The 24,849-nt window shown below is 34.5% G+C and overlaps 1 protein-coding gene across 2 annotated transcripts; it reads left to right on the top strand.

Annotated features, from left to right (window-relative positions):
- Positions 1 to 2,333: 2,333 nt before the first annotated feature.
- LOC128997122 (uncharacterized) lies at positions 2,334 to 24,140 on the top strand. Of its 2 annotated transcripts, XM_054422703.1 has the most exons (9): positions 2,334 to 2,464; positions 2,864 to 2,897; positions 9,403 to 10,312; positions 12,388 to 12,587; positions 12,896 to 13,008; positions 13,927 to 14,086; positions 20,873 to 20,967; positions 21,279 to 21,483; positions 22,102 to 24,140. In XM_054422703.1, the coding sequence occupies exons 3-9, from the start codon at positions 9,669 to 9,671 to the stop codon at positions 22,179 to 22,181; spliced, it is 1,497 nt and encodes a 498-aa protein (XP_054278678.1). In that variant the 5' UTR covers positions 2,334 to 2,464; positions 2,864 to 2,897; positions 9,403 to 9,668; the 3' UTR covers positions 22,182 to 24,140. The 2 variants fall into 2 exon arrangements, with proteins under 2 accessions (XP_054278678.1, XP_054278677.1); XM_054422702.1 differs by lacking the exon at positions 2,864 to 2,897.
- Positions 24,141 to 24,849: the final 709 nt, after the last annotated feature.

Genomic DNA, 24,849 nt, shown 5'->3' with positions numbered 1-24,849 from the left:
GTTCCTGTTCCTCCTCTGTCGCGTCGCGGTTAAGCTGTCTCAGCTCAAGATGCATGGAGTAAAAGAGGTGGGCCAGACAGAGCGGACTGCGCGCGATGACGTCACTGCAGTCCCGGCCGCGGCTGCCTCGCCGCTAGATACATGCTAAACGCACAAACCTACTTTTTCAGACACGATTTAAGCTGGTTTGGAGGAAGCATTTCTCGTTTATGACTCAAATATCATTGTGTACTAAATAAGGATTTTTATGATTTTGAACTAACATGAATTGTGAACAGTTTGACAATAGTAAATAACCAATTAGGCCTGTATGTTGCATAGAAAGCGATGAAATGCGGGAGTCTACCGATTCAGTTGGAATAATAAATACACTTTAGAATAATTTTAGAATAAGATATAACACTCCCCTTTTCCAGGTTAGTTAATAAAATATATGTTTAGCACTAGGTAAAAAAGTTGCCTGTTTAAAAGTTACTTCAACTGCTTTTTGGTATTAGTTATAAATGAAACGCCATCCTTTTTCATTTTTAATTTCTTCTTTTTCTATTAAATTTAATGTTAAACTTATTTGGGTTTGTTGATACAAAAAAAAAAAAACCAACAACCAATTATATAATATTTTATATGAGAATCATAAATGTTGCTTACAAATCAAAGTCAACTACGATACTGCAAACTATTTTACAGGAATTAAATAGACCACAAAAATCTGTTTGGATAGATGGCATTGACCAAAGAATACTCTCAGAGAATACTAATGATTTCCCCCGAGAAAAATATTAATTACTTTTGTAGGCCTATATACATATATATTTCATTTTAGACTTTATTATTTTTGTGTTAAGAGGATTTTCTCTTTTATGTAAGTGCACGTTTGTTCGGTGTTTTTATACGAGTTTACTTTCTGAAAACTTTACTTTACTTTCTGAGATAAAAATGCTAGATATGCGGTTTGCTCTAGCTATATTTAATGACGGTTACCTATGACTAAAACTCAATCCGACATAAGAGTCATATTTTATTCGCCAAAAAAATACGCTTTGTCTTTATTGAAAGGTGCAAAAGAAACGATTTTTGGATTTCAAAAATTTGTATATTTGTTTATTTTGAAGATGTTTAAAGGAATTAATTTAATGATTATTGGGTTTGGGGAATGTTAAACATTCGTGAGCCCAGAATCAAACTTGTATCTTCTGAAAACAGTATTATCGCAGTGATGCGAAGGAATGCTTGACAAAACGAAAATTCAGAAAACTTTACCCGGGAAACAAAAAAAATTTGCAATCTACACCGTAATGTAGGCTAAATGAAAATTGAGAGTTTGGAAAAGGAATTTTTTAAATTGAAAATTAAATATATAAAATGCTTTGATGAATAAATGGTCCTGTGAAGAAAGTTAAGACATTATGTCATACGCCATAAAGTTAATTGTTTACCACTAGACCATTTTGAGCTATTTGTTCAAAGAAGAACAGTAGAGTTTAATGATATTGAAGTTTTTTAAACAGGCAAAAACAAATGAACGGCAACGAAAAATAAAAAATAATCAACTAAGAAACGTCATCGTCGCAGTACTAAATTTAAGAGTAAGTAAAAGATTTCGAGAACTCTAATAACGCAATGTATGTTTATATCTGATTGCATGTCCAATGGTGAGAGATACACCTTGTAAATAAAGTGTTTTATTTAAAATGTGTTTTCTTTCCATTCATAAAAATATAAACCTCCATTCCTAATTACACTAATCTAATAATGATTGTACATTACCAAAAGCTACTTTTATTTGGTATATCTGTATAGTGAAAAATGTTTGTTTGATTTAATTAATAATTTTAAAAATCCCAAGGGTACCTATCTAATTTAGTTACTAATATATTCATGAACCAGTTAAGTAGGCTATCCTTAAAATATATACATCATAAAATTAGATGCTATTTACCGGATCAGAGTATAATATATAATAATTTTATATCCTTAGTGATATAACAACAATTGCAGAAATGGACATCAATTTAATCAACAATTGCTCTAATATTTTAGTAGTAATATAATAAGGAATAACATATTAATATATTGAAACCCAAGCAAAACCAATTTTAACAATTGCGTAGTACAAACTGGCGTAAACAACGCAATATAACATCTAAAAGTGTTGTGTACGGGCTGTGAGTAGTGGCTCGAGGACTGCAGTGACGTCACTGCCTCAGTCCGATAGGCGAGGGGGGGAGAGGGGCGCGCTCTGTCTGGCCCACCTCTTTTACTCCATGCATCTTGGTCTCAGCTGTCTGTCATTGCATTGATTGTCATCGTCATTTTCCCTAGGCCTAGGTGGAGTGAATTGGTTTTCTTTCAGTATCAGTCTCAGTGTTTACTTAATACTTTAATTACTGTTTTGTTTTTAGTAGTGTATAGGCCTAGTTGTTTCAGAGAGACTTAACAGGTTCTTGTGCACGCTTATCCAAGAGTAAGTAATTGGATTTTGGATTTATAGGTTAACTAGGCTAATTCGCAGAGGATACCGGACGTGCATTTGGCTATTTACTGTCCTAACCTTACTTAACTAACCAAACTTGCTGATAGTGAAAAAATCGAATGACGGTTAAATTCTGTTCACAAAATAAAATTATAAATGCCAAAAATTCTAACAAAATATGTAGGTCTAACTTACAGTTAAGAAGAAATGGCATTCAAGGCGAAATCTTCTACAAAAGTCAAGGTTTACCGATGGGAGGGTACACTTCCATATCTGTTGGCACAAACAACCGTTGTAGTAAGTTACCTAATATTGATTGCCGGTATTCGATTGTTTAATTCGATATTGGCATATCTATCGATATTTTCATTCGTCTGTTTGTGCTTACAGATATGGAAGTGTACTCCGATGGGGTTCGAAGCAGGTAGGCCTACCTTTTGCATATCAGACGAGCACTCTATCCACTACACCGCGAACACCGATGGCTGTACTTTGTTGTGGTAATGTCGTTCCGGGCCCCCACAATCCGGTGACGGGTGACGTCACTGCCGGACGCCTAATCCACGTCCGGTTACCGGACGCGTATCCTCTGTGTAATTAATACTGCCTATTGTTGCTAGTAAGCTTATAGGGGGTCGAACTGCACAAGTATTTATACATGCTTTATGCAAATTTAGTAATTTGTAGTGTTTTTCTCAGGAATTTAATTTTAAGAAAACAGTCAACTTACCAACTCGATTCATTTAGCCTAACCCAAACTTAACCTTCCTAATTTAACCTAACTTCACTTAACCTGACTGCACTTAACTTAATGCAGTCATGAATTCACGTAGTTAAAGCACGACCTACCACCCTTGACATTCCTAAATAAGAACTACATGTAGCCTAATTAGTCCACTAGTCCATCTATATATCTCCACAATGTGACGAAATTACTTTTTTAGAAAAAAATATTGATTACAGAATCACTTGAGAGGTTTCTAAAGTTTATAGTCAACAATGTTATTATGTTATATCAACGATGTTTATTTTTATCATCAACCATATTACTCTCTTCACTTAAAAAACCTTAACTTGTGACGGGAGTGTCTTGTCGTGTGGTTAAAAAGAGTCGGCTGTAGGCTTAGTTAACCCACAGTTCATTCCACTTGTAAATTAAATGCCATCCATCCTACCTTGTTTATTGTAACTTAATGTTGTATATTTTTACGGCAATATTTTAAGAAATATTCATCAGCGGTGAAAAGTAATTGTATATTTGGATTCAGGAGGTAAAAAACTATAAAGTAAGATACTAAAATGAAAAGTTTGTTATACTAACAAAATATCAGGATATTTTTCATAAATCACACCCAACCATAACTAACACCTTTCAGGCAAGTAAAACTTCACATTGTCTAAATAAATTCATTCAGTTTTATTTGCCATAAACTCTTGAATGATTTTACACAAGGAAAGAACTAAGTTAAACACAGCAGTAAAATAAAAAGACAAAAAATCATCCTCTGTAATTAATAGGGTACGGTAATTACCATATCGTTTGGACTTTAGCTTATAAAGAACTCACAAAATAGCGCTAGGCCTAGGGCCAATAGGCCTATAATGCTTAACAAGGCCTTCATCTTGCAAACAACTATAAAATTGACTAGTCGCTAAAACTAATTTCTCCACTGGCTAGGGATCTTGCGACACTATTGATACGAGTAGGCTACCCTACCAGTAGGTTTCGATACTTTTATTGGGGTAGATTTCCCCATCTGTTGTCAAAAACAACCAAATCAAAATATCCATTGATATATCGATTATTTCATTCAATATATCTAACTAACCAATCGATATATCAAATGAAATAATCAATATATCGAATAATTTTTCTTTAGGTTGTTTTTGACAACAGATACAGAAGTTTACCCTTATTGGTACTGCTGGTATCGTATCATATCGGTATCGGCTATTCCGACATTTACTTGGTATCAATACCAAGAGGCCAGTATCGTATCGTAAGTGTCAGAAGGAAACATCTGAGTCAAATGGCCATGCTTGTGCCTCTGAGCGTTTGTTTTCCAAGGCAACAGTGACCCAAAAAGAAACAGACTTTCGCCCAAATATTTACCCTAATTTTTTTGTCTAGCTTGTCTGATGATACGTGGTTTGAGTAGGTGTAGGTCTAAATGATGCTTCTCTATTCATTCATAGAATTTTACATAAATAATAGGTAATATAAATAATAATAATTATAATAGGCCTAGGCCTAATATTGTACCCTGGTACGGCCTAAACTTGAGTTTTGTTTGGAGCAACTGTGTGGTATCCTCATCAAACCTATCTTGTCGACATGATTGAGCAAATATAAATCAAATTCCTTAGATATTTATTCTTCAAGAAGTTTGGATACCGGTACTTCATATTTGATGTACCGGTATCTTACCACACTCTTTTAAACTTGTTTGAAATGGTCAAAAAGCAACGTCGTGATGGGGGGATGCTTATATCTTTCCACACAAACTTCTCAATGATAAGGTTGATGACAGCGAGCTCTTATCTCGTTTAGCGTTCCTTGTTCGCCGAACTCTTCCAGAGCTGCGCATTGTTCAGTCCGTCCTTCTCATGGACTTGCCTAGGGGCTCAGTCACCTATCAACACAATGATGAGACTATATAATTTAATACGGCTTGGTTTACGCCTCTGCCTTGCAATTTAACAATGTTACAATAGCACATGGCAGTTTACTGCACAGACTGTACTATGAAAATTTTAGTCGTCATATCACACCTGTTGTATATAAGGCTTTGAGGGATGAACTTTCAAAACAACAGTTGTTTGTTAAAAATCCTACAAATGTGACTTTTAACTTTGAGGTTATTGGGCCAAATAAAAATGATAAAATGCAATATGAGATGCAAGAAGCAAGACTTTGCAGCTTGTACACTCATGACAGTTTAATAGAATTGTATGTGAATTATGAAAATATGAATCAAAACGCAAACCAATATATTGAGATATCGTCAGATTTCTTGATATTGATGATTGGACCATCCAAACGAAGGTTTGTTCAAAAATTTTTTACATTGTCGAGACTCATTGAAAAAACGGCTTTCAATACAGGAGTAGAGGTATGCGTAGAATCTACTCCTTTTAACGACTTGTTGTTTCACAACTCTTTGGCCCGAGGAATAGTTAGCAAAACGTATGGAACACATCGAGAACAATTTCTGATGGATGCATCACTGGTTCCTGGTGTTTTTTTCTGTTACAGGTGTACACTAGTTACATTGCTGCCAACACATCACTACAGTCCCTTGCAATTACCTTTCTTGTTGTTGTCAGAAACAGTTTTTCTGTTACAGGTGTACACTAGTTACATTGCTGCCAACACATCACTATATACAGTCCTCTGCAATTACCTTTCTTGTTGTTGTCAGAAACATTTTTTCTGTTACAGGTGTACACTAGTTACATTGCTGCTAACACATCACTATACAGTCCCTTGCAATTACCTTTCTTGTTGTTGTCAGAAACATTTATTCTTTGACAGGTGTACACTAGTTACATCGCTGCTAACACATCACTATACAGTCCCTTGCAATTACCTTTCTTGTTGTTGTCAGAAACATTGTTTCTGTTACAGGTGTACACTAGTTACATTGCTGCTAACACATCACTATACAGTCCCTTGCAATTACCTTTCTTGTTGTTGTCAGAAACATTGTTTCTGTTACAGGTGTACACTAGTTACATTGCTGCCAACACATCACTATACAGTCCCTTGCAATTACCTTTCTTGTTGTTGTCAGAAACATTGTTTCTGTTACAGGTGTACACTAGTTACATCGCTGCTAACACATCACTATACAGTCCCTTGCAATTACCTTTCTTGTTGTTGTCAGAAACATTGTTTCTGTTACAGGTGTACACTAGTTACATCGCTGCTAACACATCACTATACAGTCCCTTGCAATTACCTTTCTTGTTGTTGTCAGAAACATTGTTTCTGTTACAGGTGTACACTAGTTACATTGCTGCCAACACATCACTATACAGTCCCTTGCAATTACCTTTCTTGTTGTTGTCAGAAACATTTTTTCTGTTACAGGTGTACACTAGTTACATTGCTGCCAACACATCACTATATACAGTCCTCTGCAATTACCTTTCTTGTTGTTGTCAGAAACATTTTTTCTGTTACAGGTGTACACTAGTTACATTGCTGCTAACACATCACTATACAGTCCCCTGCAATTACCTTTCTTGTTGTTGTCAGAAACATTTTTTCTGTTACAGGTGTACACTAGTTACATCGCTGCCAACACATCACTATATACAGTCCTCTGCAATTACCTTTCTTGTTGTTGTCAGAAACATTGTTTCTGTTACAGGTGTACACTAGTTACATTGCTGCCAACACATCACTATATACAGTCCCCTGCAATTACCTTTCTTGTTGTTGTCAGAAACATTGTTTCTGTTACAGGTGTACACTAGTTACATCGCTGCCAACACATCACTATATACAGTCCCCTGCAATTACCTTTCTTGTTGTTGTCAGAAACATTGTTTCTGTTACAGGTGTACACTAGTTACATCGCTGCCAACACATCACTATATACAGTCCCCTGCAATTACCTTTCTTGTTGTTGTCAGAAACATTTTTTCTGTTACAGGTGTACACTAGTTACATTGCTGCCAACACATCACTATACAGTCCCCTGCAATTACCTTTCTTGTTGTTGTCAGAAACATTTTTTCTGTTACAGGTGTACACTAGTTACATTGCTGCCAACACATCACTATATACAGTCCTCTGCAATTACCTTTCTTGTTGTTGTCAGAAACATTTTTTCTGTTACAGGTGTACACTAGTTACATTGCTGCCAACACATCACTATATACAGTCCTCTGCAATTACCTTTCTTGTTGTTGTCAGAAACATTTTTTCTGTTACAGGTGTACACTAGTTACATTGCTGCTAACACATCACTATATACAGTCCTCTGCAATTACCTTTCTTGTTGTTGTCAGAAACATTTTTTCTGTTACAGGTGTACACTAGTTACATTGCTGCCAACACATCACTATATACAGTCCCCTGCAATTACCTTTCTTGTTGTTGTCAGAAACATTTTTTCTGTTACAGGTGTACACTAGTTACATTGCTGCTAACACATCACTATACAGTCCCCTGCAATTACCTTTCTTGTTGTTGTCAGAAACATTTATTCTTTGACAGGTGTACACTAGTTACATTGCTGCCAACACATCACTATATACAGTCCTCTGCAATTACCTTTCTTGTTGTTGTCAGAAACATTTATTCTTTGACAGGTGTACACTAGTTACATCGCTGCCAACACATCACTATATACAGTCCTCTGCAATTACCTTTCTTGTTGTTGTCAGAAACATTTTTTCTGTTACAGGTGTACACTAGTTACATTGCTGCCAACACATCACTATATACAGTCCTCTGCAATTACCTTTCTTGTTGTTGTCAGAAACATTTTTTCTGTTACAGGTGTACACTAGTTACATTGCTGCCAACACATCACTATATACAGTCCCCTGCAATTACCTTTCTTGTTGTTGTCAGAAACATTTTTTCTGTTACAGGTGTACACTAGTTACATTGCTGCTAACACATCACTATACAGTCCCCTGCAATTACCTTTCTTGTTGTTGTCAGAAACATTTATTCTTTGACAGGTGTACACTAGTTACATCGCTGCCAACACATCACTATATACAGTCCCCTGCAATTACCTTTCTTGTTGTTGTCAGAAACATTGTTTCTGTTACAGGTGTACACTAGTTACATCGCTGCCAACACATCACTATATACAGTCCCCTGCAATTACCTTTCTTGTTGTTGTCAGAAACATTGTTTCTGTTACAGGTGTACACTAGTTACATTGCTGCCAACACATCACTATATACAGTCCTCTGCAATTACCTTTCTTGTTGTTGTCAGAAACATTTTTTCTGTTACAGGTGTACACTAGTTACATTGCTGCTAACACATCACTATACAGTCCCCTGCAATTACCTTTCTTGTTGTTGTCAGAAACATTTATTCTTTGACAGGTGTACACTAGTTACATCGCTGCTAACACATCACTATACAGTCCCTTGCAATTACCTTTCTTGTTGTTGTCAGAAACATTGTTTCTGTTACAGGTGTACACTAGTTACATCGCTGCCAACACATCACTATATACAGTCCCCTGCAATTACCTTTCTTGTTGTTGTCAGAAACATTGTTTCTGTTACAGGTGTACACTAGTTACATCGCTGCCAACACATCACTATATACAGTCCCCTGCAATTACCTTTCTTGTTGTTGTCAGAAACATTGTTTCTGTTACAGGTGTACACTAGTTACATTGCTGCTAACACATCACTATATACAGTCCCTTGCAATTACCTTTCTTGTTGTTGTCAGAAACATTGTTTCTGTTACAGGTGTACACTAGTTACATCGCTGCCAACACATCACTATATACAGTCCCCTGCAATTACCTTTCTTGTTGTTGTCAGAAACATTGTTTCTGTTACAGGTGTACACTAGTTACATCGCTGCCAACACATCACTATATACAGTCCCCTGCAATTACCTTTCTTGTTGTTGTCAGAAACATTGTTTCTGTTACAGGTGTACACTAGTTACATCGCTGCCAACACATCACTATATACAGTCCCCTGCAATTACCTTTCTTGTTGTTGTCAGAAACATTTTTTCTGTTACAGGTGTACACTAGTTACATTGCTGCCAACACATCACTATATACAGTCCCCTGCAATTACCTTTCTTGTTGTTGTCAGAAACATTTTTTCTGTTACAGGTGTACACTAGTTACATTGCTTCCAACACATCACTATACAGTCCCCTGCAATTACCTTTCTTGTTGTTGTCAGAAACATTTTTTCTGTTACAGGTGTACACTAGTTACATCACTGCTAACACATCACTATACAGTCCCTTGCATAGCTGTTGGAATGTTATGGACCAAGTGAACCAAGTTGAATAACCCAGCATTCATCTAAGGCCTAACAACCACACTAATCAACCGTTGTGGCAGAAGAAGATCTTTATATTCAAACTAAATTTCAACTATTGTTATTCATTAGCATACGTCTTAATTGAGAGTTTGATAACAACAATTTTAAAAGAAAATCAGAACCTAACAAGAACTAAGAGAAAATGAGTGAAACAGTGGAGTCAGTTTTCATAGGAGTTAGTCACACTGAGTACGGCTTGGTTTACGCCTCTGCCTTGCAATTTAACAATGTTATAATAGCACATGGCAGCTTACTGCACAGACTGTACTATGAAAATTTTAGTTGTCATATCACACCTGATGTATATAAGGCTTTGAGGGATGAACTTTCAAAACAACAGTTGTTTGTTGAAAATCCTACAAATGTGACTTTTAACTTTGAGGTTATTGGGCCAAATAAAAATGATGACATGCAATATGAGACGCAAGAAGCAAGACTTTGCAGCTTGTACACTCATGACAGTTTAAAAGAATTTTATGTGAATTATGAAAATATGGACCAAAATGCAAACCAATATATTGAGATATCGTCAGATTTCTTGATATTGATGATTGGACCATCCAAACGAAGGTTTGTTCAAACATTTTTTACATTGTTGAGACTCATTGAAAAAACGGCTTTCAATACAGGATTAGAGGTATGCGTAGAATCTACTCCTTTTAACGACTTGTTGTTTCACAACTCTTTGGCCCGAGGAATAATTAGCAAAACGTATGGAACAGATGGAGAACAATTTCTGATGGATGTATCACTGGTTCCTGGCGTTGAGGGTGCTCCAATCTATGTGTAAGTCTAACTTAGATTCTTAAAGTGTTAGATATGCTGTACAGTAACGTCTAATATAAACACAGCTGATAACTTTATTCAAACAGTCCGGATTAATGGTGCATAGTTGTGAGATGTTCTGGTTTCCAGGTCGTCTTTCAAATAAATTTAACTCTTGTTTCATTTGAATGAATTCATTAATAGTAGTTTATGCAACAATCGTGTAAAGATAGTGTTAACGAAACGTGAAATCCATGGTGATGGTTTTCAAACTGTTTAATGTGTTTCAAAAATGTTTACAGGTATCATAGTTATTATAGTTGCTCGATCTTCAATTTATTTACACAGTTATAAAATCTGCATGAAACTGCGGAGATTATGGAATGGATTTTATATAAAATAATTCTAATCTATATATTAATTTGAAACTGTTTTTCTTTGTCACAGCTATTTTGAGAGAACGGCTGGGCGTAGAAACTCGGTAGGGGTGTCTAAAGAAAGGTCTTGGTCTGTAGATGAGCCATCAAAAGAGAAACATGGTGAATTCCCTTGGGGCTCTGCCCCAGTGGCCTTTGAATTCCCATCCCATGTTATTCTTATGGAGGAAAACGGGGTTTTTGTCACAGCTAATTTGAGAGAACGGCTGGGCGTAGAAACTTGGTAGGGGTCTCTAAAGAAAGGTCTTGGTCTGTAGATGAGCCATCAAAAGAGGAACGAGGTCAATTCCCTTGGGGCTCTGCCCCGGAAGCCTTTAAAGTTGCCTCCAGATTTGTTTACATTACGACCATATGCATAATTCTTATACTTTTTAACGAAACAGCTGTTAATATTCAAATTGTAATTTATTGAATTTTTCAAAATGAAGTAACTCTTTTCTTTTGGAGTTAACTTATATCTATTGTATGGGTTGGTTTCTGCCTTTTTTTACCACTTCTTGGAGATTGTACGTAGGTGATATTCGTTGGCATATTGCATCTGTGGAGGAAACTTGGGTTGGTGTATAGAATGGAAAAGAGTGAGAAATCCTGGACAGTTTGATATAGGCTAAAAATAAAACTGAATTAACACTGTTCTACATTTTTTGAGCAATCATTGAAATAACCGATTTGTAAACAATGGAAACATAGAAGAGTCATAGAACACAACCAAGTAGAAGAAATAGAAATAATGTTTTTTTTTCATTTATAATCGTTATCATAGACAACCTAATGTGACTATGAGAGGGAAAAATTTGTAGAAAACACTAAAAAAAACAAGATCAGCTTTTTGAAAAGAGATAAGATATTCACAAACGATTTTGATTATATCTAACTGTTGTGTAGATTGTGAGTATTTCCATACTCTTTGAGTCGCCTGTAATGCAATTGCTCGAATTCGAGCAACAGGTGCACTAGTATTTTATTATTTGAACTGGTTCCTCTCGTAGTAGCCAGTCAGTGTCTATGGCTTGTGGTATATGTGTCCATGAACTCAAGTAATTTTGATCAAATTGGCTTGAAGGTGTAGGACAGGGTAACCTTGAATGAGTTGGCGAACCAACAAGATCGGGTCATGAGAATGGGGTATTAGGCCTATAAAGTTTTGAAATAAAAAAAAAAATTATTGTTACCATTAAAACATGGAAATGCTGGATTCTCATAGCAAACATCGTGTTGTACATCTTTAAAAAATAATAATATTGTATATTGATGCATTGTTGAACAACACTCCAGAGTGTCAGAAAACATGAATTGGCGAGTCTAAAGTTAAGTTGTTAGAGTGGGAGGCCTACATTTGTCTTGATTGCATAAATTCAAAATTTCATTAACACTAATTACTTTTTGTGATTTTTTGTTCTTTAAGTTCTCAGTGTTAAAACTGCTCAGGTCAATGGGACACTTAGAAATATCATAAAACTATCATGTTCAACTTTTTCCATGAAATTAGGGGTTCCCATGCTAAAAAATTAACATTTAATTGAAGTATTAAAAATAAGTGTTTTTTTGCATGTCTGTATGTAAGTGTGAAAGGGTTAAACCTGTCTACTTAGTATTTTTTTTTTTTTTTTTTTATCACTACTCTTGACTGTTTATATTAAGTTATCTTAAATTTTACAGCTTCAAGAGCGGGAAGAAAGATTCTATAATTGGTATTGTTGTATGCGTCTTGACCAACCAGGAACCAGGGTTTTCTCTTTGCCTGAATTTAAAAGCTCTTCTCCATGGTTACATAAATTCTCATTCTCAAAGCTTCGTCCCGATGTTGGTTTATTCAGCAGTACGTCAGAATCAGAAATCTTCATCTCCCTTGAACATGGGTATGTAAAACATGCTTTGATTATTTAATGTTTAGTTTATACTTTTCTTGAGGCTGCCAAAATGAACATCAGGGTTTCAGGAGCTGGAGTGTGAAGTTAAATTATTGAGTTAGACACTTGACAGTTGCCAACCTGATGGGGAAAATAAATAAAACAGTGTAGAGCAAAGACTACTAAAATGCCGCTTTGGCTGTTGCCACTTAGCCTATTTTATCTTATCAAGGCCTTGTTTTAGAGGATGCTATGGTTATCAATATTTAAAGGTGTAACCACTACTACACGTCTTAAGTATGTTTATTGGTTTGCAGAGCTATTGTCGTCTGCAGTATTGTTCGTCCGCAGTGGCCACAGCTGGGGCTCGGGCGTTGTGGTGAATGCTGAACACGGCATTGTACTATCCTGCGCTCATGTCGTGAATAACGTGAGTAACCTAGTTGAGCTTACATCAAATACTATATCTGACCTAACCCGACTGTGGAAATGTCGAATGACACAGAATGTGGCCTAAATTTGCCTTAAAATAAAAAAAGTGTGAAATTTAATGTTTGCTATGTCTATTGTCTACATTGAAGACGGGGATTTTCAATTTTTTTTTTTCATTTTGAGACAATTTTTGCTACCTTAATTGAGCATTTTCAAGAAATGCTTAATAGTAGATTGTAGGAAATTTTATTCTCTTTCGGAATATTACCTTCCACTTTCGTCGATTTCCTCACCATTAAAAGTAATTTGCAAAAACGTCAAGCAACCTCCAAATTTTTAGTGGTGAAAAAAGTTGGAGATTACTTTTTAACTTTGTGCAATTAAATCTACAGTTCTGCTAGATCAATTTTGTTAAATAATGTGTCTTTGGAAGGCATAAACTCTTTGAGTTGCTTTTTCGTTGATTGTGTATTTTATAGCGGTAAGTTTAATAGTATAAAAGTTATAAAGCGTTAAAACCAGGTCATTCATTTTGAAACACCCGGTATTATACAGTCTTATTGTACCATATTACAGGATTTATAACCAAAAAGTAATGCACAAATCACTAAACCAACCCTAAAAAAAGATCAAAAATTTCACGGACACCAACCAGCGCCTAACATTACTAAACAAAACGAAAAACACATAAAAAAAGCTAGATTTTACAATAGGATGATAATTCTACTTGTTTTAGTCTACGCTTATGAGTTAGTTTAGGTTTTCTATTGAAAATATTAATCGAATAAGCTAATTTTTCGCAAAGTATTAATAGTGATAACTCATAATATACTAAATAGGCCCTTATAGTAAGAAAAATAGAACTAATCTTTCCAACCAGTTTTACAGTGTACTTTAATAGACGATTCTGTTTCAGGACGTGAACAATGTTTATGTGGTATTTAACGGAGAGAGGTACCCTGCCAAGGTTCTGTTCACTAACCTGACTGATCTGCCTTTCGACATAGCTGTATTGTGTGTCGGAAACATTCCTGGCTTGGGGTCTCTCATAATGGCGACGGAGTCACCCGTAGTTGGTAGTTATCTAATCAGAAATATGATAAAATATTTACAAGATAAGATATAAATTGATATAAATAAATGTGTGTTTTAACTATTAATGTGGATAGGTGCCAAAATAGAGTTAAATTCATTTTCATTGGCCACCAGAGCTGCTAAATATAATTTACATGCCAGAATTTCTGCCACAGCTCTGACTCGTCCTTTGACCTTTATAAGAATAAGAATAAGAATAAGAATCTTTATTACCCTTTAAACATTTTACATTGCAATAGGGTTCGTCATTTGCTACATAATATATATATATATATATTTCACATGAAATAGTAACAAAGATAGTTTTATCAAATAAGTTAAGACAAGCTGGCCTGATTCTAATCTAAAATCTAGTCTACTAATGGCATGGTGAAACACAACAACATGCAATATGCAAAAAATATGAGCAAAATACAAGTCAAAATAGAACGAGTACATAGAAACAATACTAACATGGCAAGATGATAAAAATTGATTTTGAACAAATTGTCAAAGGTAAATAAAAATATGACTATATCAAAATGGTTAACATCAGAAACAAGTTACTTAAATAATATGACTAGAATGGCACAAAGAATTAAACAAGTTGGGGACATTGCGGTTGCTTTTCAAATATCAATTTTGAAATATCGCTTTTAAAAAACTCATCTAGTTTGTAGAAAGGGTGGCTAGTTAACCATCTGTACAAAGTAGTCTTAAACACATTATAACTAACATGGTGAGAGGTGTAATTTAGTTTGTTGAAAAGTGTTATACCTATGACTTCAAAAGAATTTTTTACCTTACTTAGTCTAGCAAAAGGAATATGAATCAAGTGAGAGCCTCTAGTGTTGTATGAGTGAACATTTTCATTTAAAACTAAACTACTAAATTTCCTTTTAACATGCAACAAACATAGTAAGATGTACATATTTAAAACAGTCATTATTTTACTATCAACAAAAAGAGGCCTACAGTGAGCTAGATAGGGTGCATTATTGACAATTCTAACAGCTCTCTTTTGCAAAATCAAAACATCATAGATATTACTGCCATTACCCCAGATAAGAAGGCCATAGGTCATGACACTCTGGAATAGAGCAAAGTATACCATTTTAAGGTAACTAATTTCAACAGAATATTTTAATTTACTCAAGAGGCAGATGACCCTACTGAGTTTTTTGCAGACATTATTGATTTGGTGGTTCCAAGACAGTCTAGAATCAAGAGTGATACCTAGAAGGTTAACAACCTTATCCTTATTGTTCTCAGAGCTCTTTAAAGAAAATACAATTTTTTGTGTTTTATCTAAATTTAGTAACAATATATTTGATTTGTACCATTCATTAGCTTCATCAACCATGTGACTTAATTTAAAATCAGATTCATTAGCATTTGAACTTGGACAAAAAAAAGTTACATCGTCTGCAAACATTACAGAACTACAGCTAACATTGTATTCCAGATCATTGATCATAATTAAAAACAAGAGAGGCCCAAGCACCGACCCCTGTGGTACACCGAAGTTAACCTCAGATAGTTGGGAAAATTTACCATTTGCAAAAACTTTTTGTTGCCGATTGCTGAGGTACGATTTAAAAAGAGAATTTTGAACACCAATTATGCCATAAAATTCAAGTTTTTTCAAGAGGATGCCACGATCGACACAGTCGAAGGCCTTGGACAGATCACACAGAACTGCGCAAGTGTCTGTGCCAGAATCAAAACCAGCTAGGACACCTGAAACCAAGCCCCCGACCGCATCAGCCGTAGACATCCCCTTTCTAAAACCAAACTGACTACTAGAAAATAACTTGTTTATTTCAAAGTAAGAATTTACCTGATCTTTAATAGCGGCTTCAAAGACTTTAGAAAAAACAGGTACCAGAGAGATTGGTCTGAATGATTTAACATCACCTTGATCCCCTTTCTTAAATATTGGCACAACCTTGGACATTTTTAATTTACTTGGAAAAAGGCCTTCTCTGAGCAAGGCATTTAAACACAAGGTGAGAGGCACTTTCACTTCTTCAACCACCAGTTTCACTAAAAAATTTGACACATTATAAATATCACAACTTGTGGTATTTTTCAACTTTGAAATGATTTTAACAACTTCACTACACTCGACAGGCTGCCAGGACAGAGGATGATGTGGTGTCAAGCGATGGCCCTCCAGGAGTTCATCAGGCGTGGAGTCAGCGACAGGGATGTTCTCTCTGATATCAGCAACCATGGAAGAGAAGAAATCGTTAAAGGTGTCGGCATCCGGGGTAGCAGGTTGTTGAGATTTAGGTTGAGTCTCATTCTTGATAACTGTCCAGGCGGCTTTACATGTATTACTGGAAGAATCTATGAATGTCTGGTTGGCTTGCTTTTTACCTTGTAGTAAAGCCATTTTGTAGATCTTCTTTGCTCGCTTATACCTTTCTACATCCAATGCATTTCCAGTGTGTTTGGATAAACTAAACATTGCCATTACAGTATCCTTCATTTTCCTTAGCTGTGGTGTGTACCAATTTTTTCGACCTCTAGGTTTATTCTTGACATTTTTCTTCACTTTAGTTGGAAAGTAAATATCCATCCATCCAATAAATGTGTTATGGAATTTATTGTACATTTCATCAGAATTAAGTCCTTCCAGCAATTGAGGCCAGTCAATGTTTTGTAGCCTTAGTTTAAAATCCATAATAGCACTCGTTGGTAAGGGCCGGATGATTTTACGGTTGAGCCTATTTTGATCATTAATCTTACGTCCTTTTGTCAGACGGTTAAAAATCCTAAATGATAAAAAACTATGGTCAGATATTAAATTATCAAGCACATTTACTTTAAATTCAGTAGGTACTAAGTTTGTAACCATATAGTCAATACATGCTAAACCTCTTGTTGGTTTAAAGTTTGAACAATAAAGGTCTGCTGTTCTTAAAAGGTTGTGAAGCCTAACAGTTGAAGTATTCAAGCCGTTAGCTTAGTCATATTGAGGTCGCCGCAAAAAACAATGTCCATCTTGAATTTCAGCAAACATTCAAGAAGCAAGTCTAGTTTCTCGAAAAATATGTTTTCATCCCCACCACTAGGCCTGTAGAGGCACACAATTATCAATTTAACATCACATATCGTAACTGCAGTTGCTTCAAAATGTCTTTCAACATTAATATATTCCAGATCAATGGGTTTTACATTAAGGCCTAAGTTACTTTTAATGTAGATAGCAGATCCTCCGTGAATGCCAGATGTCCGATAAAAGATAGATTCAAGTTTGTAGCCTACAAAATTGTAAAGATCAAAATTTTGATCGTTAAGCCAGTGCTCAACAACACAAAAGATTGCATAGTCTTCCTCTTGCAGACATATTTCAATTTCTTGAGTTTTATTAGTAATACTTTGTACGTTACCAAATAAAATATTTAATTCATTATTTGTTGATACTAAAGGCGTGTCTAGTTGTGTCGTAGCAGCTTGTGTTATGGAGGCGTGGCAGCGGGGCTGAGATGGTAGTTTCCCAAAGATTTCTCCACAGGAACTGCATTTAGCGCTGGTACTAGAGTAGGGTCGGGGCTACAGGTATCTGCGATGGAGTCGGCAGCTTCGCATAGAGACTGTTTTTCGGATTCTCCCAGATCTTCTCGTTCTCTGAAGGAGGTTTGCGACTCTGACTTCTGGTTGGTGTCAGAGATAAGGAAAGACTGTGGTGTTTGCTCATTTGATCCAGCCAGTTTCTCACAGATTCTGTTCACAAGCCATTTCTTCCCTGCTTCATTCAGATGCATGCCATGCCTTGTGTGCAAGGCTCTATCTGCACTGCTTGACTTGACAAGGCATACATTTGTAAAACGATGACTTAAGGCTTCTAAAGATGTGTTTGTCTTTTTTATTTCTTGATTCACACAAGACCAACTAGGCAAATCATGTCTCGTAGGCAAGTCAACCAAAATTATTTTAAATCCATTGTATTTATGCAAAATACTTTCAATTGAGTTGATTGCTTCTTTTGCTTCATTCTGTGCTACGTCATTCGAACCACAAGCAATTATGAGGACATCTTCAGCTTGTAGTTTTTCTCCATCAATATTTTCCACATTTAATATTTGTTTTGCCAAACCTCCTGGTCTCACAAAACCAACTGCATCAACAGATCTAGAGGACTTATTTAAGTGAAAAGCTAAGTTACGGCCATGACTATCTGCACACAGAAGAATTTTCTTTTGCAATGACTTTTTATTATTATTGTTTTTTTTCTTAGCAGGAGCGTGCCTTTTATTTATAGCTTTGTCCTGTTGCCTTCTTGGGTTATTTACACAAGTTTGTTTGTCTGTTAGTGGTCCAGCAGAATCTTTATCTTGATTTTCTGCTTCTGAGAGTGATTGTAAGGGAGAAAAACGATTCTTGGAGGTAAAAACCGCTTCAGCTGTTCCCACAATTTCTCTGTTTGGGCTGCAAGTATTTTGATGACTTCGTTGAGGGTTACTGAATACCTCTTTCCACTTGTTCGCCACATGCACATCAGCTGATGATGATGTGTGTTTGGTTGTAATAGGGGGGAAACAGTTCAAGCAAGTCACACTGTCTGTTTTTATTATTTTTGAGCTATCTATTAAAGCTTTATTTTCTTTTTCTAAAATCCGTATTATAGATTCTAATGACCTCATTGACTCAAACATTTTTTTAATCTCATCTTCATATATCATACATTTTTTGCAGGGTTTGGGTAGCATGACATCTGGGTTAGTTTTTAGTTTACTTTCTTCCTCTAACTGAGACATAAGATTCGCAGAGATTTTTTTTTTGTTTTCTATTTTCTTTTGCAAAAAGTTAATATTTTTTATGAAGTCATCTTCCTTTTTAATAAATAGTTGTTTTTCTAGCTCTAGATTCTCTTCCATCTCCTTTATTTTATCTTCTAACTCTAAAGCGTAAAGGGAGTTTTGGTTCTTGGACTTGAAGAGCTCTTCTCGCAATTCTTCATTTTCTGTTATAATGGATTTATTTATTTCATCAGCAAGAGAGGAGCAGTTAAGTTGGTCATCGACCTTATCTATAACAGTAGAACTAAGACTTAAATCTTCAAATTCCACGGTGTTTGTAGTTTCTGAGCAATTTGGACAATGCCATAATTTTTGTTCTGCTGATGACATATTTTTTACTTTACTGTACAGCAAGTTTACACACTTTAAATGGTACCATTTTTCACAATTTCCATGACACAAGATGGCTCCCGAGTTTGCACTCTTACCACATTTTCCACATGGATATTTAGCTGTCTTTAAAGTATTTGAACTCATTTTAAAAATTCCAACAATGATTTCAGAGAAAGCATAAAATAATATTTTTTTATTTATGTCACAAGTCTTCTTCCCCAAGAGTATAATAACTTTGTCAATGCAGCGGCTCTATCAAGTCCAATGGATAAGTCAATTATTATTTAAAATTAGGTAGTGGTCAGTAAAGTTGATATCCTGTATGTAAACAAACCATTGTTGTGGTGTAAGGCTGGACAGAGAGAGATAGTCGACAGGTCACTGATAAGAAGCTCAGGGTCCAAGTTGGCTAGCAACAGGTGGAGAGGTAGCCTGATTCCTGTTTCCAAACAGGAAATGGTCCTGTTCAGATCAAGTGTACAACCTTTCTTCCTGTTTTAATTATTTATCTATGTTTGAATTAAATTGTCAGAATAGTGAAATCATATTCTGTGGTGTTCAATTTGAAATATGCAACCAGAGAAGAATGATATTAGTGAGTAATGATTTACTGGAAAGGTTATTTTGAAAGCTTGAGAAACATGTGACTTTTGGCAGGAAAATTGTAAGTTATTTATATTTCTAATTACAAGTGAACTAGTCGAGATATTTTAAAGTCTATTAATTATTAATATTTACTCATGTTTCCAGTTGTGTTTGACGTGCAACTTTCATTTTAAAAACTTGAAAAAACCACTTAAATTACAAACTTAAAACTGTGCAATTTGGCATTGATCTAGCATTGATTTAGCATATACCATAATGATATATAGTGGACCATATAGTACCATATAGTGGATGACCCCAAATTTTGGCTCTTGTTAAGCAATATCCATCAGGGCTTAACATTTATTCATCTCTTCATGTCGTCAAACAATGCACACAGAACACGAACACACACATTGTGAACACTTAAAAAAAGTCCTCTATCAAATGAATGAAGCTTGCAATGAACTGTGGTAAAGACCTAACAAATGCTGGGCGAGTGGTCTGTCGCATAACCGTTTTAACAGGGTACCTCACAATGTCATGAATGAGGCCTATTGTTGAACCGGCTTGTTGAAATATTCTATTTGTGACTCAAGCAGATATCTTTATAATTTTTAATAATTGACAGAAAACCTATACAAAATCAATCCTCCAATCTGGCTCTAAAAAATCTAGCATTGGTGTAAGGGGTTTTTATAACACTGAATAAGCGTTTTGGTTGCATTCAGCAGAGTTCACAGACAGTCCCCACAGGTTGAATTTACTCGGAAGTGATCACATGACAGTGAAAATTTGTTTTATACCTATTATTAGCTCTCTTCATCCTCTATTTTTACAATACACCTGCAATCCTCCTAACAGGGGTTTTTAACAGTGCTCAATCCATTTTCTGTGATCCAGTTAGTACTTCTAAAATTCTAGACGTGAGCGCAATACCGTTTATACTGTATTACTTTTGTGTCTGAGATACAAGAATTTAAAATATACAAATGTTTGTCCAAATTTGGCTATCTTAAGCATTTTAGTAGTATTACATTTTATTATTTTTTGTTCTATAAGGTGAAGCAGTATTTGCTGTAGGCTTTCCTCTTTCCACTGAATCAGCCATTATTGAAAATGGAACCCCTACAGTCACGGGAGGTTGTATTTCAAAGGTAAGTGTTCTACATCTCGACAGCTTCTTGTCACACAATTTGTTAGTTGCACAATGTAAAAAATGTATTACAAGTTCCATAATATGAGGCTCCCATAAGTTATATGACTCATAAAAAAATGTATAGTATGAAATTTTTTGGTACAACAGGTAAACACATATTTTATTTGATCATGGCTTTTGTCTTCTTTAATGTTTTGTATTACTGTATTTTTGGGGTTTTAATTCTTTCCATATGCAATTTCGATAGTTAAGAGTTCTACTGTAGGCTACATTATTGTTCAGTTGTGTGATACAATGTTTTCTGATTAGATCAGTCCAGACGGGGGCCCCGTCCACGTCAGCTGTTGTATCCACGCAGGTTTGAGTGGTGGGGCATTGTTGCGACCACCAAATCAGCTGTTAGGGCTGATCACCAGCAACCTCAGCACAGATTGTATGATATACTATCACTATGGAATGATCTTGTCCGTGGATGATTTTCGAAATATCATAGTAAACTATATCCAGACAAGAGGTAAGTAGGAGTATTGATGCTGTGTAATTGCAATACACATTCACTTCTCTGAAGCAACCGGTAAACAATATCCAAAAACCAATTTTTTATATTTTTCTCTACCTAATGCCAATACATACTGTTCTTGTTCTAAATATTTATTCAGTTGCCATTTTAAAATTCTTCATTTCATTACAAACAATTCAAAGTGAAGATAAAAGATCTGATTACAGGTCAAAAGGTATTGGTTGTGTATTAACAGGCCATATAAAACACATTTTAAAACGCACTAGAAAGTAGAAAATAATTTATAAATATGTTGAGAGAATATAGTGTAAGATTTAAAATGAAAAACGTGGGGCGCATGAAATAGCTAATTTACTCATACCGGCTCTTTGTTATTATCAATTGCATGCGCCCCACGGTTTTTGGTTTAAATCTTACAAGTATTTGTTCTCTCCACATATTTATAAATTATTTTCCACCTTTTAGTGCATTTAAAAACGTGGTATTTAGAGAAAGTTGTTTGTATATAAATTATTTTGTTTCAGAAGGTCAGCAAATTGATTAATTAAAACAATAATTTGAACTATTGTTTATTTAATTATCTCTTCAGTATTTTAATTTTATTTGTTTCAGATCCCACCTGTCTGAAGTTATTAACTGTGAGGAGAGAAGACTTAAGAATCAAATGGTTGAAACTGGAGGGCAAACTGTAAAATTCAGTTTGCTGTTTAGTAAAGTGCAAAACATTTTAGCTTTGTTATCAAGGTAATTGTTTTTAGAATATACACTGTTTCACCAGAAGTTGAATTTTATGGAGATAAGAGATTATTATTGTGATTATGTATCAACTACTTGTAAAACCATACAATAGTAAGGTGGTTGAAATGAAAGTCAATTGTACTCGAGATTTACCCTAGCCGATTAGCTATTTTCTATGATAGCTTTTTTATATTTTCATTTTGGTTTTTAGTCTATGTTTTGTTTTAATGCATTTAGTTTATTTATTAAATAGCCAATATATTATTATTGCCATATTCCTACTTGTGGAATTTTACAGGAATTTGTAATTTTTATCTTGAATAGTTGATCAGATATTAGTATAGCATCACCATCATATTTATCCGATTCTTTAAATATTATATATTAGTAAGATATTGTCAGTAGTACCATTGACTATATAGGTAGTACCTAATATAGTATGTTTGAGTGTTTTATTTTGTTTGTTATATAATCACTAAAACATTGGCCTACAAAACATTGTAACCAAGGGCTATTATGTGATAAATTCTCATTTATGTGGTTTCTATTATGATGCAATAATTAGTCAAACAGCAGTTTAGCCTCAACAACCAAAGTGAAAGATTACTTTTGGCTCACAACTGTTCAGTAGTATAGTACTGTTATAGTTAGTTTTCATAGCAATGTGATAAATTATATTTAAACTTGTTAAATATTTTTGAAAATTGCCATTTTTATCTCGGTAATTGTTCCAATTATTAAGTAAGATTGTTAAAAGGATATTTCATTAGATACTTACCATGGATAATTTTTTGTAAATAACATATTTTGCGCTAAATCTCATAGTGTTTAACATATTTCATAAAAAGCTCTTTACCTGATGCTCAAAATGGTGTAACTTCTAACTGAACATATGTGGACTGTACTGAACAATTTGGAGTCAAAATAGAGCTTTTACTTAGGAAGTTGAGGTTTGGTTCTAATTGCACTGTGCAATTAGTTTGTGTTAACAACTGAAACAAGACTTAAACAGTATAAACAAACATATATGATAAAATCAATATTTAAAAAAATTGTACTCCAACATTTGTTAGTAGTGAATTTCATATGAATTAGTGATTGTTAACTCGACTAAATAGCCAAACCATTTACTTACTTGTTATACAATTGAATAGTCAAGGCTGCTATAAAGTAGCCTTGTTCAATAGTGCTAGAAGGAGCAATGTGTGGAATATGAGTGTTGTATATTTTATTATGCTTTAATGTCAGAAAATGTTACTATGTTACTATACACATGTTCTGTGCATTTTATGAGTCTAGACATTTATTGTATGTTATTCCTTGATGTTTTTGTAGGTTTGTAGTCTATTTACAACAAAGGGGGGTTAAAAAATTAAATATATGAATTGCAAGGTTATAAAAATGAATATTTTGCTATTAAAACACTGTGTTACAACATTAGAATCCAAAATATGACAATATTGTAGGTTTATCTAGTCGTTCTAGGAATGAGTGGTTGTTATCTAGAGCATGGACTACTTAACTGTACATTACTCATTCATGTACAAACTGTAAGAATATGAAAGTGTTTTCTTTGAGTAAAGACAGTGCCTTAGGAAAATATTGTGTGCAATTTTAAATCTAAAACAACTTAGTTTTTATGTAATGTTCTAGTTGAAATTGTGGCTTAATATCTTATTGTATTGTACGAGTAGTTCAAAATACATTTTAAGAAACATTAACATTGTTTGTTAGTTAAAAGTAAATATTATGTTACTTGGTCATAGCAAAACACAATCTTTTAGAGAATTTAATTCTTAAATATACCAATGAAATGTGTGTGGCGTGTGACAGTAATTTTATATAGTATATTCTAGTTTCAACATTATCATTCCAGTTACATATACTTCTTATGTATTTTATATTTTTATATACTGAACTAAATACATTTTGATTTAATATTGTGCATTTTTAGTTTCAAGTCCTCTTCTTTGCCATAAATGCAGTGTCTAATGTTTGGTACTGGCTTAGTATTTTTCTTATGAATTTACTTAAGAGGCTTCTACTTTTGGACGGAAACGACAAAATTGTTATTAACGATTTAACTCTGATGAGGGCACAGTGCCAGAAAGTAGCGGACAGTTTTTAATGTAACCATAAAGGTAAAAAGTCACAACTTTATTTATAATCACAAGTTATTAATTTAACTTTTATTGTATTGGCAAGTTTTTAATTAAAAATTTAAAGAAAGTATTTTAATGATTCTAATGAATATAGTCAGTCTACGGGTTTTCTGTGGCAAGATATTTTTAAGCTCTGTTCTTCATTTACTTGGTAGTACAGTATTTCAAATAACATCTGAGCTTTTGTTATCTGTAGCAGGCCTGTACAGAAAGCACATGGCATGACTCACCCTTCACCCAGACACCTAGTCAGCGGAATTTGTCTGATGTTATCTTCACCTTGTCTACACTGGAATTTTTATAAGTTAGTCACGGACAAATACAGAGATTGTGTTTTTTTTAAATACTGATAGTATTAATTAATATTGCTTATAGTACCACGATGATGAATTGACCAATATTGTCATTGCTGTAAAAAAATAATCTTTAAAAGCTTTGTCACTATCTTTTGGTACCTATC

Source organism: Macrosteles quadrilineatus, unplaced genomic scaffold (assembly GCF_028750875.1).
Source record: "Macrosteles quadrilineatus isolate MER2022 unplaced genomic scaffold, UCM_ALF_1.0 Scaffold_6__1_contigs__length_79288215, whole genome shotgun sequence".
NCBI lineage: Eukaryota > Metazoa > Arthropoda > Insecta > Hemiptera > Cicadellidae > Macrosteles > Macrosteles quadrilineatus.
This window is presented reverse-complemented; position numbering and strand designations above follow the sequence as displayed.

Coding starts and splice junctions, on each gene's coding strand:
- LOC128997122 (XM_054422702.1), top strand. CDS start 9,669: ATGAGTGAAACAGTGGAGTCAGTTTTCATAGGAGTTAGTCACACTGAG. Junction 12,588..12,895: donor TTCATCTCCCTTGAACATGG/GTATGTAAAACA, acceptor ATTGGTTTGCAG/AGCTATTGTCGTCTGCAGTA. Junction 13,009..13,926: donor GCGCTCATGTCGTGAATAAC/GTGAGTAACCTA, acceptor ATTCTGTTTCAG/GACGTGAACAATGTTTATGT.